The sequence below is a fragment of the Channa argus genome, chromosome 2, assembly GCF_033026475.1.
Source record: "Channa argus isolate prfri chromosome 2, Channa argus male v1.0, whole genome shotgun sequence".
NCBI lineage: Eukaryota > Metazoa > Chordata > Actinopteri > Anabantiformes > Channidae > Channa > Channa argus.
In genome coordinates, this window is record NC_090198.1 from 27,299,881 (window position 1) to 27,316,153 (window position 16,273).

A 16,273-nucleotide genomic window follows, 5' to 3' on the forward strand; every position below is an offset into this window, starting at 1 on the left:
TAGAACACGTTCACGCACACACACCTCTGGATCACCCCCGGAGTCTCAGCCTTTCTCCACACACCTCTAGACCACTCATCACCTGAGGCATTTTCTCCCTCCTGCTCACACTGTCACATCTCTTCCCACTGTCGCCTCTTAGATCTGAATTTCCCATTCGGGCCCCTTTTACGGTTTGCTTGATGTCCTGCCTCAGTCCGGTTGAAGAAGACATATTGCTTTGGGGAATTTGTTAATGCTATTTATTTGCTGTGTTAGAGCAATCACAGTCAAGGCTTTCAGTTTTTGACTTTGTGCTAAAATATGATGATTCCCAGGCAAGTGATGCTGTTTTTAGGTGTGTATGTGTGTGTTTTCACTGATTTGCTAATTGTAGCGTTCATTGCAGGGAACACATAAGTTAATATCCTCAGAAACTGTAGGTCGCAGTGAATCTAAAAATACTCCCAGGTGAAAAAACAGCAAAAAAGAATGTATCTAGAATATTATACAAACATACTGAAGAGAATAATGATATGATATGATATGATATGATATGATATGATATGATATGATATGATATGATATGATATGATATGATATGAGAAGGACAATGAACTTTGATGTTTCAAACTACCTTAATTGCCATATAGAAATATATAGACATTATGAAAACTGAGAAGTCAGAAGCCTGTTACAGTAGATTTTTTATTTTTACACACGATCTAAGTTATACTATGGTGGATGGTTACACGTTATGGTATAATTATATGAAACCAAAATTCAGTTTCAATGGAAATGTTTACAGTGTCTTTAAGACAGTAGCTCTTCGGGTTTTTATGTGTGAATGCGAGACACAAACACACACACACACCTCTAAAGGAAGCTTACCTGGTATGGATATAGTGTAACTCCTCCATTAGTTCTGTTCATGTGCTGATGGGCCTGCAGAGCTCCTGTACTCAGTGCTGCTCCACTCCCGTTATTACTGCTGTTGCCACTGCTATTGCTGGGGCTGTTTACTCCTGTCACCGCTTGCTGTTGGGCACCGGCTGCTTTTCCCAAACTGGGCGACCCATTCCTTCTGTCAGCTCCACCTCCCAGACCAAGGGAGCTGGGCTTAGACCCCAGTCTGTGGCCTTGAGGTTGTGGGTTTGTGGACGTTTGCCCCACTGAAGGGCTCCCATGGCTGGGGTTGGATGGGCTGTTGCTCAGGCTGGGAGTTGAGGTCTGGCTGGGGCTCGGGGTTGGAGACTGGGAGGACTGCTGAGGAGGATGTGAGGCGGCAGCAGCAGCTGACGAGGAAGAGGAAGGGAGAAAAGGAGGAGGCCAGTCTCGTGATCCTGGAGCTCCAGGTGCTCCGGATGCTCCTGTTGGACCAGGAGGAGCTTGTGATCCATATCGTCCCAACAGGGAAGAAGGAGGGGAGGATGTGGGAGACAAGTCCCACTGGTCGAGAGTGAGGACCATGCGCACGGCTTCCTGTTTGAGCTGAGTGAGGTGGGTGGTACAGACATCACAGCGACTGTCACGCTCGTTCCAAGCCCGCCGGGAACTGTTGGGCACCTGAAGCTTATCGTGGAGGAGGAGAGAGAAGGAGGGATCCTGGAAGGAGAGAGAAAAACAAAAGGCTGGGCGTTAGACTGATTTCTGAGGGATTGAAAGCAAAATAAAGCAAGAACAGCATGTCGTTAGCTGCACTGAAGAAGGCAGCTGAATAAAAACCTGGAGGAGAGGGGAGAAGAAATCATAGGCATCTTAAACAAGTCATGACTATGAATATTTATAGAAAATCCAAGAAGCATCACAGTGAGGCTCAGGGGAAGATGTACAGAGAGACACATACACCACATGATAAAGCAAGTACACACAAAAATGTGCAACGCACAATCACAGAGATTTGTCCAATACTGGCGTGAAAAACAACTGACCTTCTCTCTTTTCCTCTCCTTTTTGTCTTAGCATGGATTTTGCTAAAAGACAGCTTGACTTGTGTGTGTGTGTGTGAATGGCAATAAATATTCAAATTATAAATATAATAAGAACCTGGCTGTCTTCATACTAAAGGTCAGTTGCTGGATTATCAGTTTCTAGTAATCACAATCATAGCAGTATAAAACAATTTAAGAGGGAACTATTCATTCATGTCTCACAAAAACAAACACAACACAACATACTGAAACAACACTGATCAAGACTCAGGATTCGCTGACATTTAAGGCATTTTCATCTACTTTCCAATCCATTTTGCTGTTCCCTCTGTCGTTGCACTGGTGACATGTGCAGATGATCTATGGCAGGAACAAATCTTGGCACATTGCTACAGACAACATGGATATTACAACATGAAAATCCCAGGACAGCTGACTGAAGAAGCTGCCCAAAGTTAAAGATGGTGTTTAAGTGGTTTATAGCCTTTGCTTATTTGACTCTGGCGATAAATATTTGGTCACAGACATTTCAGGGTCTGTAAAGACTTAGTCAACAGGCACATTGAAGGACTATTTCTCCCTTATTGTTGTGGTTACCTGGATTTTCCGTTTTTCCCCAAATGCCCAGATGTAACATTTCAGCATTCAAGATGCTTGAAAGTGTTTCGAATAAAAATCATGGTAAATATCATTCTTTTCTGTCATTTGCATAAAACCTCCGACCAGAAAATCCTTTCGAAAACACCAAAATAACCCTATTATTCTCTCCCTCTCTGTCATTTCCTGCTTTTGGTGAATTTGTTTGTATGCGTGTATCTGAGCAATTACACTGTGCTTTCTGAGCACGGAAATGAGGATATTTGTCCAATTTGTTTGCGCAGTTTTCTGTGCCAGTGTACATGAATGTATGTGCGTTTGCAGGTATTTGTGTGTGTGTGTGTGTGTGTGTGTGTGTGTAATTCTTCTCCAGACTAATTGGAGCCACTTGCACAGAGCAAAGCCACTCTAAATCTCCCACCATGAGTCTCTGGTCTAAATATCAAAGTTAAGAAGTGAAACACACACAAACGCACACACACACACACACACACACACACAAACCTCATTTGACCCCAGCGAAAATCATTTTAAATGTTTTTCCACAAAGCATTATGCACTTTATCTATAGCATGGAAACGGTTTCCTTTTTATAAAAGTCTGGCTTTACTTGGGACTGATGGTGCAATTTAAGAGGCTGAGTGTGATGTTGTGAGCTAATTGTCTGCTTATAGTAAGTGTGGGTGTAATGTCACTATGTTATCAGTGAGTGTATGTCTTCTTGGAAGCTCTGTAGTTCAACAAAGCATCTGCAGTAGGTGGAGCCACATTATAACTGTAATTACCTTCTGGTGTCATCCAACCCATCTCATCTGCAACACTGAAGCCAGGTAACTGTGTAGGCCATTGCCCTTTTCTGCATAAGTGATAGTTATGGTAAATTGAGTGTATAATTATAAGAAAAACACATGTTCTGCTATTTTAACTTAGGTTAGACAAGACAGACCACTCATCTGAACATGTACAGTCTCCAGAAGAATGTCTCACTTTTCTCTCAGTTATACCAACGTTGTGTAAAAGAGTGACTTGGAAATTGTTTCATAGTTATTTTTGGTTTTTAATACTCCTAACAGAGAAATGAAAAAAAAGTAAACACTAATTTTGATTTGAAGGCATCAACATGTCTCATAAAAAGCATTAAGATTATCAGTATGGGTGCCCTGTCCCTACCTCACCGTCTTCTACTGCTGTCTCTGCCATCTTGTTTTATCTTATCTTATTTTTGTAGTAATTGCTGATACTTTTTAGGCATTACTTTGTCATGTTTTATTCTGCGTTTATTAATTTTTTTTTAGGTTTAACCTGTGTTCAGGCGCTGCAGATGCAAACTAGCCTTTTGGCTAATTGTGGTACCTATGCTGAAATGCTTATTAACGCGCACTGTCCCTGGCAAATAAACCAATAAAAGATAAATAAGTTACTCAACAGGAAATTGCGAAGAATTTGAGTATTACATCATCTACTGTACGTAGTAAAATCATAGACACATGCAGAGATTCTGAAAGAATCTGTGTGCATGGGACAAGGTCAAAACACAATATAGAAGGTTGTGATTGCTGGCCCCTTGGACAACACTGCATTGAAAACACATGATTCTGCCGTGGAAATCACTGCAAGGGCTCAGATAGGGCCAAGTTCTTTTGTGTTTGAAGCTACACTCTGTACTGTCCCTGAACGCATCAATTCAACTTTATTTACCATTTACCATTTATTTACATAGCGCCGATTCACAACAAAGTCATCTCACGGGACTTTACATAGTAAAGTCAAGTCGAGACAGATTAAGGAACGGGCTACACGGTGGTAGTTCGTAATGTAAAACCTGCGCATGAAGGCCAATGATACTGTAAAACCACTTACAGCAACAGGAGAGGAAATAGCAACCAACTACCATTTACAGACAAATATCCAGTCAGCTGTTGAATTACCTCATCAGCAGTTACTGTACCTTTCATTTTGAGATCAAGCTACTTTTTATCTGATCGACTTAGAAAATAAAACGCACTCATCATTATCTGTGTGATTGAGTGTCTAAATAACAATAAACCTATTTATTCATAGGACATGTTGATCCACGCTAGTTGTTTTACGGTCATATCTCAGAGCTAAGGAAGAAGCTGCATGTATCGTATTAATCAAAGTGATTTATAGTCTCTCTGTGTCTAGTGAAGTTTCATCAATACATGAGTTATGGAGATGCAGAATTTGTATGCGTGTACATTTATTGAATTTCTATATGAGTCAAATCAATATGCATGTGATGGACACGGGATGGACGATTGACAGAAAAGATCGAAAAACAGCAGGCGACTGACAGGTCGAAAGTAAAACATCTTATGAGTCCAAAACACCTTTATAAATACCATACAACTTGTATTATTAGGTTGGTTGTTTGTTATTTTCCCAACTGAAAAAACGTAAATTCGTAAATTTTCTAACTGTGGATCAGCATATGGGGGGCAACCTCTCTGGTGGGCCATATGCTAATGATGGAACATGAGCCCGTTAGCAGGAAGGAGTCAGTGAATGTAACACACTGTCTGGCACACACTAATAAGCCTGTTGCACTTTCCTCAATCAATAAACAGTGCTGTCTGTGTGTGCAAATATGTCTGCACACAGAGGCACATTTCAGCTAATAGTAAAATGCGACCTCTCAATCTGGGAGCTGCCTGCCAGGTTAGGTCAACAAACCACATGACCACAAGAGACACAAACACCTGCATGCAAGGCAGGAGCTCCAGCTTTGGCAGGCATTTGAGCGGTGTGTTTGTGCATTTATGGATAAACACTACCTTGATACTGAAGGAAATCATTATTAACACACATACATAATGTACTATGTGTATTACACACATAGTACATGTCAATTACATTTAGACACTGAGCAATGTGGATAGGAAAGAAAATGCCTGATCAAATACAGAAAAACTGAAAAAAAATAAGAAACGCACAAGCTAAGACACAAAGCTCAACAGGTATGTGTGTAGATATTTACAAATGTCCATGTGTTTTAAGCCAAGTTTAGGTAAAAATAATATTTTTTTTACTTTGAAAGATAACAGATGAGGGACAGGCGTTAGATTACAGTATATTGGTGTATTTTTCTACTTTTTAATATTATATCTGAGAAATGGTTTAGTGACAACATCAACAGTTCCAAATCAATCAACACATTATTCTCGAATGATTAAGTTTACTCTACTGATATTTATTATACTTCGTTGTACACAGCTAAGATATATGTTGGACAGGTGGATTTAATCATTTTATTTACTTTAATTTTTTTTTTATTTACTTCATTATCAGCTACAGTGCTTTATTATTTTATTTCCATAAAGACATCTGTACATTTCACTTTGGTTAAGAGTAACTGTAGTTCCTACCTGCCCCAAGACAAACTGTAGCCTGCTTATTAGCCACAGCCTAGAGACACTGGAGAGTCCTACACTATCCAGAAAAGTAGGGTTACATTTTAACGTACTTTATGCAGTAGCACGTTACCACGTTCAGAAACCATAAGAAATATTGTAGAGATGTGTAGCTGCTACTTTGATATTAGGGCTTAAAAATGTTACTTTACATTAGACGGGGACGTTATGTAAGAGTAACAAAACGTTACTTTAAAAAGTAATATGTCACTGCCATGGAACGTAAAATTGTAACTTGTTACTTTCAGTGAACAATAATGCATAACATGAACTATATTATTTGTGATAAGCAACTATCCCAACACGGGTCCCGATTTTCCCGTTTGGAAAAAAACTGTAAAAGCCAAATGTTGCCAAAATTCAGTGAATAAGAACATTTAGTCTCTCTTGGCTTGTTTTAACCCTCATGTATCTCCCTGTTACATACACTCACACACATGCACAGCAACCAGGGCCCTGAGGGGCAGCCATTTGGGAGAAAAGGTCAAGTAGGGGGTTCAGAAGAGGAAAGAGAAAGGGGGGGAAAAAAGAGAGGCAAAGGTTTTTCTAAAAGAGCGCAGAGTGTGTGAATACACACACACACACACACACACACACACAAAATAGCTCGAGTTCAGCCTAGGCAATGTAATTGGAAGCTAATTACGTTTCCAAGTCTTTAAAGGATTTTACAGTATCAGATTTAAGTAATGATTATGAGTATTAACACACAATTGAAGACTGTGGTTAGATAATAACGTTTCATTGTGAGCTGTTATATTTGCTGCTCTCCTTCTATTTCTCCTCCTGTCTCTTCCAGGTATCTCCTCACCTCTTCATTCATCAGTATTCTGGGACTGACTCAATCAGACTCAGCACCAAAGATAGATCTGTTTGTGTGTGTCTGTGTGTGTGTGAAAGAGATTCATTTCCTCATTAAAGGGCAAACACAGCCTCAGCTCTTCACTGCGAGGAGGGAGTGAGGGACAAAAAGCAGCAAAGGAGAGAGACAGCGTCCAAGCTAACTGAACAGTGACCTCAGTGACTCCTCATATGCTGACAGTCCGTCTGTATAACAATTGTTGTGTGTGTCTGTGGTGTGTGTAGAGTAGATACAGAAGGATGCTATTACTGAGATTTGATAAGAAAAGACAGCTCAGCTCTGTTTGTGTGTGTGTGTGTGTGTGTGTGTTTGTGTGTGTGGTGAAGGTAACGGGTTCTGGAAAATAGGTTGTCAAACACAACAAGACACACACTCTGTCCACTGACTATAAGTCACGACTTTAACACTAAAATGTGTGATTGTGAGCAACCTCTTCTATCATCTTCCTTTTATCAAACCTTTGTCTTTGTCTGCTATATTTACCCGTTCATAGTGTGGCACTCAGAAATAAGGAAGCATAAGAAGATGGCGGATCAGAGACAATGGAAAATGACACAAAAGGACATGACAGAAAATGGCCTAATTTTTCAGCGAACAGAAGGTGGAACACAGCCTTATGCAATTATAGCCAAGTACTTTTGTGAGGACAAGTTGGCAGGTCCTCACAACTTCGTAAACCTATTTGAGGGTCAAGTGTTAGTATTATGGTCAAAGTTCTAGTGTCAGAATCAGGCCTCTGCACAGCCCTTTCCTCCCTCTCCATGCTACCACAACGTTCTACACAGAGTAAATGAAAATGCTCCAAACCATAATAATCAAGCAGTAATCATTGCTCTTCTCTGATTGGTCGGTAGGGTGAGCCTCACATAACATGGGTTAAGGAGCAAATTTCTATTAAAAATTCTATTTGAGAACTGTTGAAAACATTTGAAGTTAGGGTAAAGGTTGAAGCATTTAGTTCCGATGTGTTGAGTAGCGGTAGTGAGAGTGTCCTCAGAACTGAATAAAGACCTGACTGTGTGTGAGAGAAAGTGTGTGTATGTGTGCACATCTAATCAGTCCCACATGAGTGACCAAGGAAGGTAAACCTTTCCTCCTCCTCCTCACCATGCTCATTTTCTTCCTCTCATCTCTCTCCTTATTTATTCTTACTCTATTTGCCTCTCCATAAACTGTAATATATATAGTCTACACATGCACACGCACACAAGCCTTTCTCAGCAGGTCAGGGATCAGCGAATGTCTACTGCACACACACACACACACACACACACACACACACACACACAATTGCTCTAAGGTTCCTTCCATTTGTTCCCCATTTTTGGGGGGAAGTTTATCTGATGTAAGTAGGTCCTGCTTAGGTAACTTCACTACAAAACTGCAAATCCACTCCCATAGGCTTTTCTCTACACTCACTACTCAAATTCAGTAGTTTCCCCGCTCTAATACTTTAGTTTAAAGAGTCAGTTGTTCATCTGACACGAATAACTTCTAGCTGCAGCTGTTCAATTCAGTTCAAAGACGAAGACGTAGCCCTCACCAGCAGTGTCCGGATTGGGAGCGTCGGCCCTGAATTCAACATAGTAAACTTTCTTATTTATTTCTAGTGAACTTCAGAATTTGCATTTGACTTGCAGTGATTTGTTTTAAATGAAGAAGATGTGATTAATGTAGTAGACCTCTAAAAGCTGCCAGCCTTTCCACATCTGTGACCAGATCAGTGAAATTATCATAATTCACATCTCTGCCAGTGAGGCGATGTCTAAAAAACCAACATTGTTCCAGATGCTACAAACAGGTTTTTCCCTTGTACTGCTGATGACTCATACAGTGTAGACAATATTTATGTTGAACAGAGTGAAACCCGTTGCCCATTGGAGCCATGTGTAAGACTGATGTGTCTAGACTGCCATTGAAACACACCTATTGTGGACAATGCAATTAATTTAGTTTAATTATTTATGACAGTAATTGTCCTGTAAACCTACAATGAATTTTACTAACCAATGTTTAGCAAAAGGCCGATTTTCAATAGGTTTAACACTGATGCTTTGTGGATTAAAATGTGTGCGCAGTAAAATTAGAAAAAGATATTACACGTTGAGCAAAAATAAATAAATAAATATATCAAATTGGACCACAGTTGCTGAAAATAATGGGAAACATCATGTAAAATTCATGTACACAAGTATTGGAAGAGGAGACAATGGTGAGAAAAATCTGCCAACAGTCATTTAACCAATATTGCAAGGAATCCTCCTGATGAAAGAGAGACCACATTACTGAGGCGCACAAATAAAGCTGTGACCACACTGAAGGAAAGAATCAGGGGGAAGGAAGAAGGGGATGTGTGAAGGATGAATAAAGGAAGGTAGTGATCAGTGAAAAAGGCTTTTCATACTCACAGAGGCAGTATAGAGTCTAAATCACACACACACACACACACACACACGCACACACACACTTGGTGCTTGTGCAGTTAATAAGTACTGAATTAACTGCGGCCAGCACAGTGGTGGAGTTGTTAGTTCGAATCCCCGTTTCCTCTGCTTTCCTCCCACAGCCCAAAGACAAGCATGTTACGTTAACTCTAAATTGATTGAGTGAATGTGAGTGTGCACTGTGTGTATGGTGAGAGTCTAGACATTGAGGAATTCAGGAGAGTCTTCCTCTCTTTTCTCTCCCTCGATTTGTCTTTATGTCTTTCTGTTAGCTCTGTCCTTTCTGTCTCTTTGTCTTATTTATCACCTGAAGCCTCCCTTCCTCATACCTTTCCCCCCCCGAAGCAGGTCTGCTGTAATCATTTTTTTAAAAATTGGTCATCCCTTTATACAATCCGGTAATGGCTGTTGTAGAATACACACAAATAGACACACACACGTTTGCACACATGCATTTAGATAAACAGACGCACACACTCTTGTCTGTAAAGGTATACATGCACTCTCTTATAATGCTGACACGCTGCAATAATAACGAAGGAAAACGCATTAAAATATTTTTGTTGCCATAGCAATGCAGAAATTAATTAGCACACACAACTAATTAGCTATAGGGGGGGGGGGGGGGGGGGGGGGTTCTGTAAATGACTTGCTTCATTCCGCTTTGTATGAGACTTATTGGGTGTTTCTGTGTGGATGTTTGTGCGTGCACTGTGCAACGCTGGGCGTGTTGGGGAGACCTCTTGCTATCAGTAGACACACAGGTGTCAGATGTGATCACAACCAGAAGATGTTTTGCTACCCACAACCTCAGACATGAAAATGTCTTCGTCGCTGTTGCTCATATGTTTTTTCACATTTTCCAGTTACTTTGCTGTTCCACAAAGATATGCATGATAATTATTCATTTTAAATGGCCTGCTTACATGGCACATTTATCCAAAATGCTTCACAGTGTGGCTTCTCAATCATTTAGACACACACACAGGCACACACATGCACACACACACACACACACACACACATACCCAACTAAGCATTTTCAATAAGCACAAAATAGGAGCATTTGCATCAATTGTCCCTGGATTAAGAGGGCTGTCACCACTTGCCAAGGGAATCCTCACTCCCAGTGGCGACTGGACAGCAGCCCTGCTTCACTCAGAGGACGAGACATCAGCGTCATGGGCTTTGATGTGTCGGTCTTCATAGAAGCTAGTGCCCTTTGAAATCTTCTTTGAATGATTGTGGGCGAGCAGCTCTTACGAAGTCACGTCACAGTGAAGGTCTTTAAATGAGGCCTTCAGAGAGTCTTTGAAGGACTCCCTCAGGCCATGTTGATGACGTATTTTGGTCTGCGGACCGCGGGAGGCTACATTCATGCAGCCACTGTTTCAGATTGGCAGCCATAATTAATTGGCTCCCTGAACATTGCCTGGATTATCTTAAACGCTCACCCGACGTTCTGCTTCACAAAGTGGTGTCTTCCTCACAAAGTATGCAAAAATAGCATTGCTTGACCTGTGTTTGTGTGTGTGTGTGTGTGAGTGTGTGTGTGTGTAATCAAAGAGGATACCAAATACTGGAAACAGATGCTAGATTAGATTTGTCATGCGTTTTTGCAAAGGAAACAAGTCTTTGTGGATTTGTGGGTTTTTCCATGTTTGCCTCATGCATAATTAAGAATGTGTGTCTGCGTAGCTGTTTGGGTATCTACTGCATAAACTGTGTGCGGCAGCCTGAGCTATGAAGTTTTTTCCAGTTTGTGCAGCATTAAGTTGTTAGCTGACCATCTACTGTACATCAGTGCTCAGTTGTAAATGAAATAGTTGCTACTGCTGTTTTTATTATGTAAAAGGTCCTTGCAGGGGTCTATATTTAAAATATCTGACTCTCCGTGGTGGTGTCGGCCTATAAGTGAACTGGATTCGTCGACCATCTGCGCCCGAGAGCGATACTGTACTGTAAATGAGGCGTGTGCTACCAAAACTATGATCTAAAAAATGATCTTACTCAGTGTGTTAGCTGGTTGCCAATTAGCTCGTCTGGCGCCTGGATGTGAGGTCGATGGGAACCTTGGCCCCGTTGCTCTTTAATTTAAGTGGAAAAGTAGTCTATGTAAATGTCTGTTTGGCTCAGTGGGGAGGGAATCTGTAACGCCAGATTCTGCTCACAGAGATTATTGTTGCCACCCTCTCCACCATATTTTCTATAGGGTTTGAAATTCAGATTCTTTATTGGTGTCACACTGTAAATAGTTTGTCCCTTTTTATCAGGGCTCCAAGTGAAAAAGGCCAGAACCTAATTACTAATTGACAGTGGGAGACTCCAGGAGTTCTTCAGGCAGTTTTAAGCCCCTTTGCCACTGGACAGAACCCGTTTGGTTCCACTCGACTGTCCTCACATTTTTTACACTTCCGTCGTGCAAATGTTGTGAATAGTAACTGCTGCTTGATACCTGTCTGGCTGAGGGTCCAAGCAACTGAAATGATACTAAAAGGTGACATGAAAACACTGCAGACTATCGCGTGTCCACTCTGTTCACAGTCAGCTAAACCAAACTCAGACTAATTGTTTCAAAAACTCTCCTGAGTAATTTTTTTCTCTTCTGAAACAAAAAACGTGACAAACAGCAGCGCACCAGAATTCCTTCGACGTTCTACTTTTTCTCGTGTGTCGTGTTGATGATGACGTCACCGTAGCCTAATGCCCTGTCGGCATGGCGACCAGATGGTACTATATTTGCAGTGGAAAATGGAGCAAGTAGAGCTGAGCTGAGCTGGACTATATAATGTAAAAGCAGCTTCAGTAGTCACCTGTCCATCACACTGAATAGAGCAAATGTTCCTTCACTAATAATTCATCCTCCACTAATTGTTCATCCTCCACCTACTTCTTCCACATTTTTGCCTCCAGCCCTCCACCCTGTCGTTTCTGTGCTCCAGGATATCCCTCACCCTCCTTTTCTCTCAGTCTCCATCTCTTTTCTCTCCCCCGTCTCCCTTTCCTTCTCTCTCTCACTGACAGTGATAAATAGCGTGTTGAGTTGGGTAATCCATCTTGCCCTATCCCACACCTGAGCACACATTCTCCAACGCCCTCTGAGTCCTCCCTTACTACCCTTCTATTCCTCCTCTTTTTCCCATCCATTTATTTTTCCCTGTAGCATCCTTTCATCCCAAGGTTAGTGAGGAGCTAGACATAAAGATCTGCCTGACCACTACCAATTATACACGTGTGTAAACACACAAGAATAATAGGTGAACAGAGTGCACAGGGTATGTGTGTCAACCATGAGCTAAAGAATTTGATTCTACAACTGCAGAACACACATGCACACCTCTACTTAAAGGTACATGAATTATCATGAACTCGGACATGAACAATTATGTGAAACTACATGAACAGTTACAATAATTATTGCTACAACTAAGGTATTTGAATCATCATGACTTTAACGTTCTTAACGAGTTATTATTGATGTTCGCATCTTCATAGTTAGGTCTGAGGTAAAAATTGTGTTGCACGTGTAATCTATCGCATGTGAATTCATCGTTTGTTGCCATTGTAATAAAGTGTTGGTGCTTCTTCTTTAACACAGATAAAGAATAAAGTATGAGTTATGGAAGCACAGTTATGAATTCACATGTACGAATCATTTGTTGCCATAAATCATTTTTGTGACCTTTAATAAAGTCAGACTTTCTGTCTGTTGAGACAGCACAAAAGTGTTTGAGACCAAGGCTAACACCAGCAAAATAAGAAGCTCACAAACCCAATGCTAATAAGCTGATTGGCATTTTAGCATTTTAGCTTGCCAACACAGGATAATTAGCAAATAGGCCTTGATTGCTGGTAGTTAGTTACAAATAATGCAAGTTTTTTATTGATAATCCTAATTTCGATAATAATCCATCCAAACCAATGAGGTATTTCAGTCTGGACCAGGTCATGGACTGACCTTACCACCCCTTCCTGCTAATGGTAAATTGGTGTTTTTGTAATATTTGACATAAAATAAAAATTGGACACCTGCAGTCAAACAGTATGTTATATAAATGTATACAGTTTTTCCTGTTTTTCACATGTATTAAACTTTTGAAGAGACCAATTAAAACTGAAAAAGAAAATTACATAAAGAAACTATGCATTGCATTAAACCGCATTGATAAGAACATTAAACCAATTTGTCTGGTGTACTTCGATCATCCTGCAAGCCTCTAAAACCGTCCTATGTCCATGAAAGTCAACAGAGCGTGCTTGCTCTTTCCTAGGCTTCATAATCGCACAGTGGCGCTCTTTCATACGCAGGAGCTCTGTGGGAAAAAATAGCACAGTGCTCCATTGTTTGCCACCGGGATCCTCAACGAGAGCAGCTGAGGTTGGAGAGTCTTGCTCAAGAGCGCAGTTGTTTTAGAGGGAGGGGAAGCCAGGTTCGACATGAACATCCAACCTGGATTCAAAATGGAAACTGTCTGGCCACAGGCAGGCGTTACTAAATGTTCTACTGAAGATATAATCAGGCCATTTATGGCAGGACATCTGATAGGAGATTTATTGAGATGAATGCAGTGTAAAAACAGTATGGAGCAAGAAGGCAGAACTATGCTTTAATATGGCTCCCTACCTGCCGCTTTATGTAGCCTGGTGTACAGTTGATAACAGATAACAGTAAACAACAATCATTTCAGACCCTCTAAATCGAGCCCCGCAGGTTTCATTTGCTCAGGGTAATTGGAAAGTTTAACTGCTAGAGGCTATTGTCTGTGTCTGATTGAAGTCCAGATGGGGAACAAACAACCAATTTAATTCTCTCTTTCTCTCTCTCTCTCTCTCACACACACACACACACACACACAGGCACACACACATCTATGCCTTTTTTCTTTCTTTCTCTTTTTTTTTTTTTTTTGCATATCTTACGTTTTGTTGTGTCTCCTTTTTCTTCAAACCTTTTATTTTGACTAATTTCTTCTGACCTTTCTCTTCCGTCATCTTGTTGATAAGCGAGGGAGACAAATGATGTGAGGATAGTGCGAACGCTGCTGGGCTGAGATGGATGATAAGTATTAGCATAAAGTAGGTGATATTTATGTCTATTAGTCAGTTTGGGGTGAGGGAGAGACAAATGCAAACAAAGACAGCCTGCAGGGAAAAATCATCTATTAAAGATAATTCAAACTTTGCAAATAAACATTGTTTTGCAACAACATAGACCCATCACAGACTGCAGAAAGTAACTACAACCAAAAAGAAGGAATAGTCTTTGAGTATTTCTAAAACATTTCTAAGATTGGAATCCATTTTTTTTATTTTTTATGTAATTAATCTTCTTCAGTGAAGTCTAACAAAGGTGACTGTGGCGCAGGAGTTTGAGTGGTCGTCCATCAATCCCACAGTTGTTGGTTCGATTCCCGGCTCCTCTAGTCACACGTTGAAGTGTCCTTGAGCAAGACACTGAACCCCAACTGAGTTGCTCCCGGTGAGTGTTGGCCAGCTGCATAGTAGCCCCCCCATCAGTGTGATTGTGAGCGGAATGAGTAAACGAGAAGCAGTGTAAAGTGCTTCTAGTACCAATAAGTATAAAAGTGCGGACCCTTTACCATTTAACAGGGAATCTAACATCGAGGCAGAGTGGAGACTGCAGCTTAAATGTCATCCTTGTTCTCGTTTCACCTCCTGGCCTTTACGATGTTCAGACACAATAGACTCACAGTCCTACTAAAACACACACACACATTTCTATTCTCATCCTATCTTTTGCATTAGTCAGCGTCTGAACTTGGTATATAGTTAAGCTATACGTGAACACACACACACACACACACACACTGCATGTATTTAGAACAAGGATCCCATTATAGCACATAGAAAACATGACCCACTGGTGAAGCCCTGTCTCTGCTTTTGACCTTAGAAGGTAAGTCTGTTGCCAGAGAAATACCTTACACTCACATTTACATGCACACAGTGCACAAGCAACTGCACATTTGTAAAGGCAATTACGTCACCTCCTCCCACACAATCATCATTCCTCTCCACATCCCTTTCCTCTCCTCTGGTCTCTGAACCTCTCTTCTTGGCTTCCAGTGCCTTTATTGGTAGCGGCATACAGGCAGTACAATAGGTGGTGAGGCATGAAGGATTTACAATAACAAAGACAGCTGTGCTCTTACATTACATCTACTAGTTAAGGGAACCATTAAACTTAGTTTATAAAGCGACATTTATCTCAAGAACATAATAAAATCAGTACAGAAGAAGCAAAGAGGTGCAGAGGACTGAAAAGTGTGCATGTTGAATGTTTAGTGTATTTAATGCCATGATATTTTTTAGATCCTAAAACACCAGTGCCTCAATATATATATGTATATATATGACGGCGTTCTGGAGAATATCTCAGGGCCGAGACAGAGAGACATACACAGACAGACAACCATTCACACTCACATTCACGCCTACAGACAATTTAGAATCATTAGTTAACCTAACATGCATGTCTTGATGTCTTGGGACTGTGGGAGGAAACCACTGTTCAATGCAATAGTCCTTGTATCATCTTAGAAATGTGCTTGGTATTGTACCTACATTGTTTTCCCACAAGCATCACCAACTCTGTATAGTAACCACTGAATACTCTTGTGGTTTTTTGAAAAAATTAAGCAAGCTCCCTAACTTTACTTTATAAAAACTTGGTTTTCACAAGGATAAAAATGCAGACACACGCATGTGAGCACACTCGTTCTCTAACTCTCTCTTTCTCTCTCTCTCTCTCACGCACGCACTTTGTCATCCCTGTCACTCACACCTCACCTTGTTAAGAGGTGTGAGGTGCTGAAGATAGATGTGTTGTATCTAAGTGATAGCTTGCGTTAGTGTGTTTGTGTGTGCAGGGTGTGTTGGAGTGAGTGCATGTGCACGCTTCTGTGTTATATATCAGCAGATTTGACAGCAGGCTGGCTAATGTTAGAAGTGTAATTAGCAGCCCTTCAAATAAACCACTCCGCAAGTTAGACTTCATAGCGTCACGGT

The 16,273-nt window shown here is 40.9% G+C and overlaps 1 protein-coding gene across 4 annotated transcripts in view; it reads right to left on the minus strand.

The window, feature by feature from the left end:
- The window catches only part of kif26ba (kinesin family member 26Ba), an 83,209-nt gene that overhangs the window by 55,415 nt on the left and 11,521 nt on the right, over positions 1 to 16,273 (minus strand). For all 4 annotated transcript variants that reach the window (XM_067488771.1, XM_067488781.1, XM_067488762.1 and 1 more), the window contains exon 3: positions 871 to 1,584. In XM_067488771.1, coding sequence (XP_067344872.1) covers positions 871 to 1,584 — 714 coding nt within the window. The remainder of the gene's footprint in view (positions 1 to 870; positions 1,585 to 16,273) is intronic.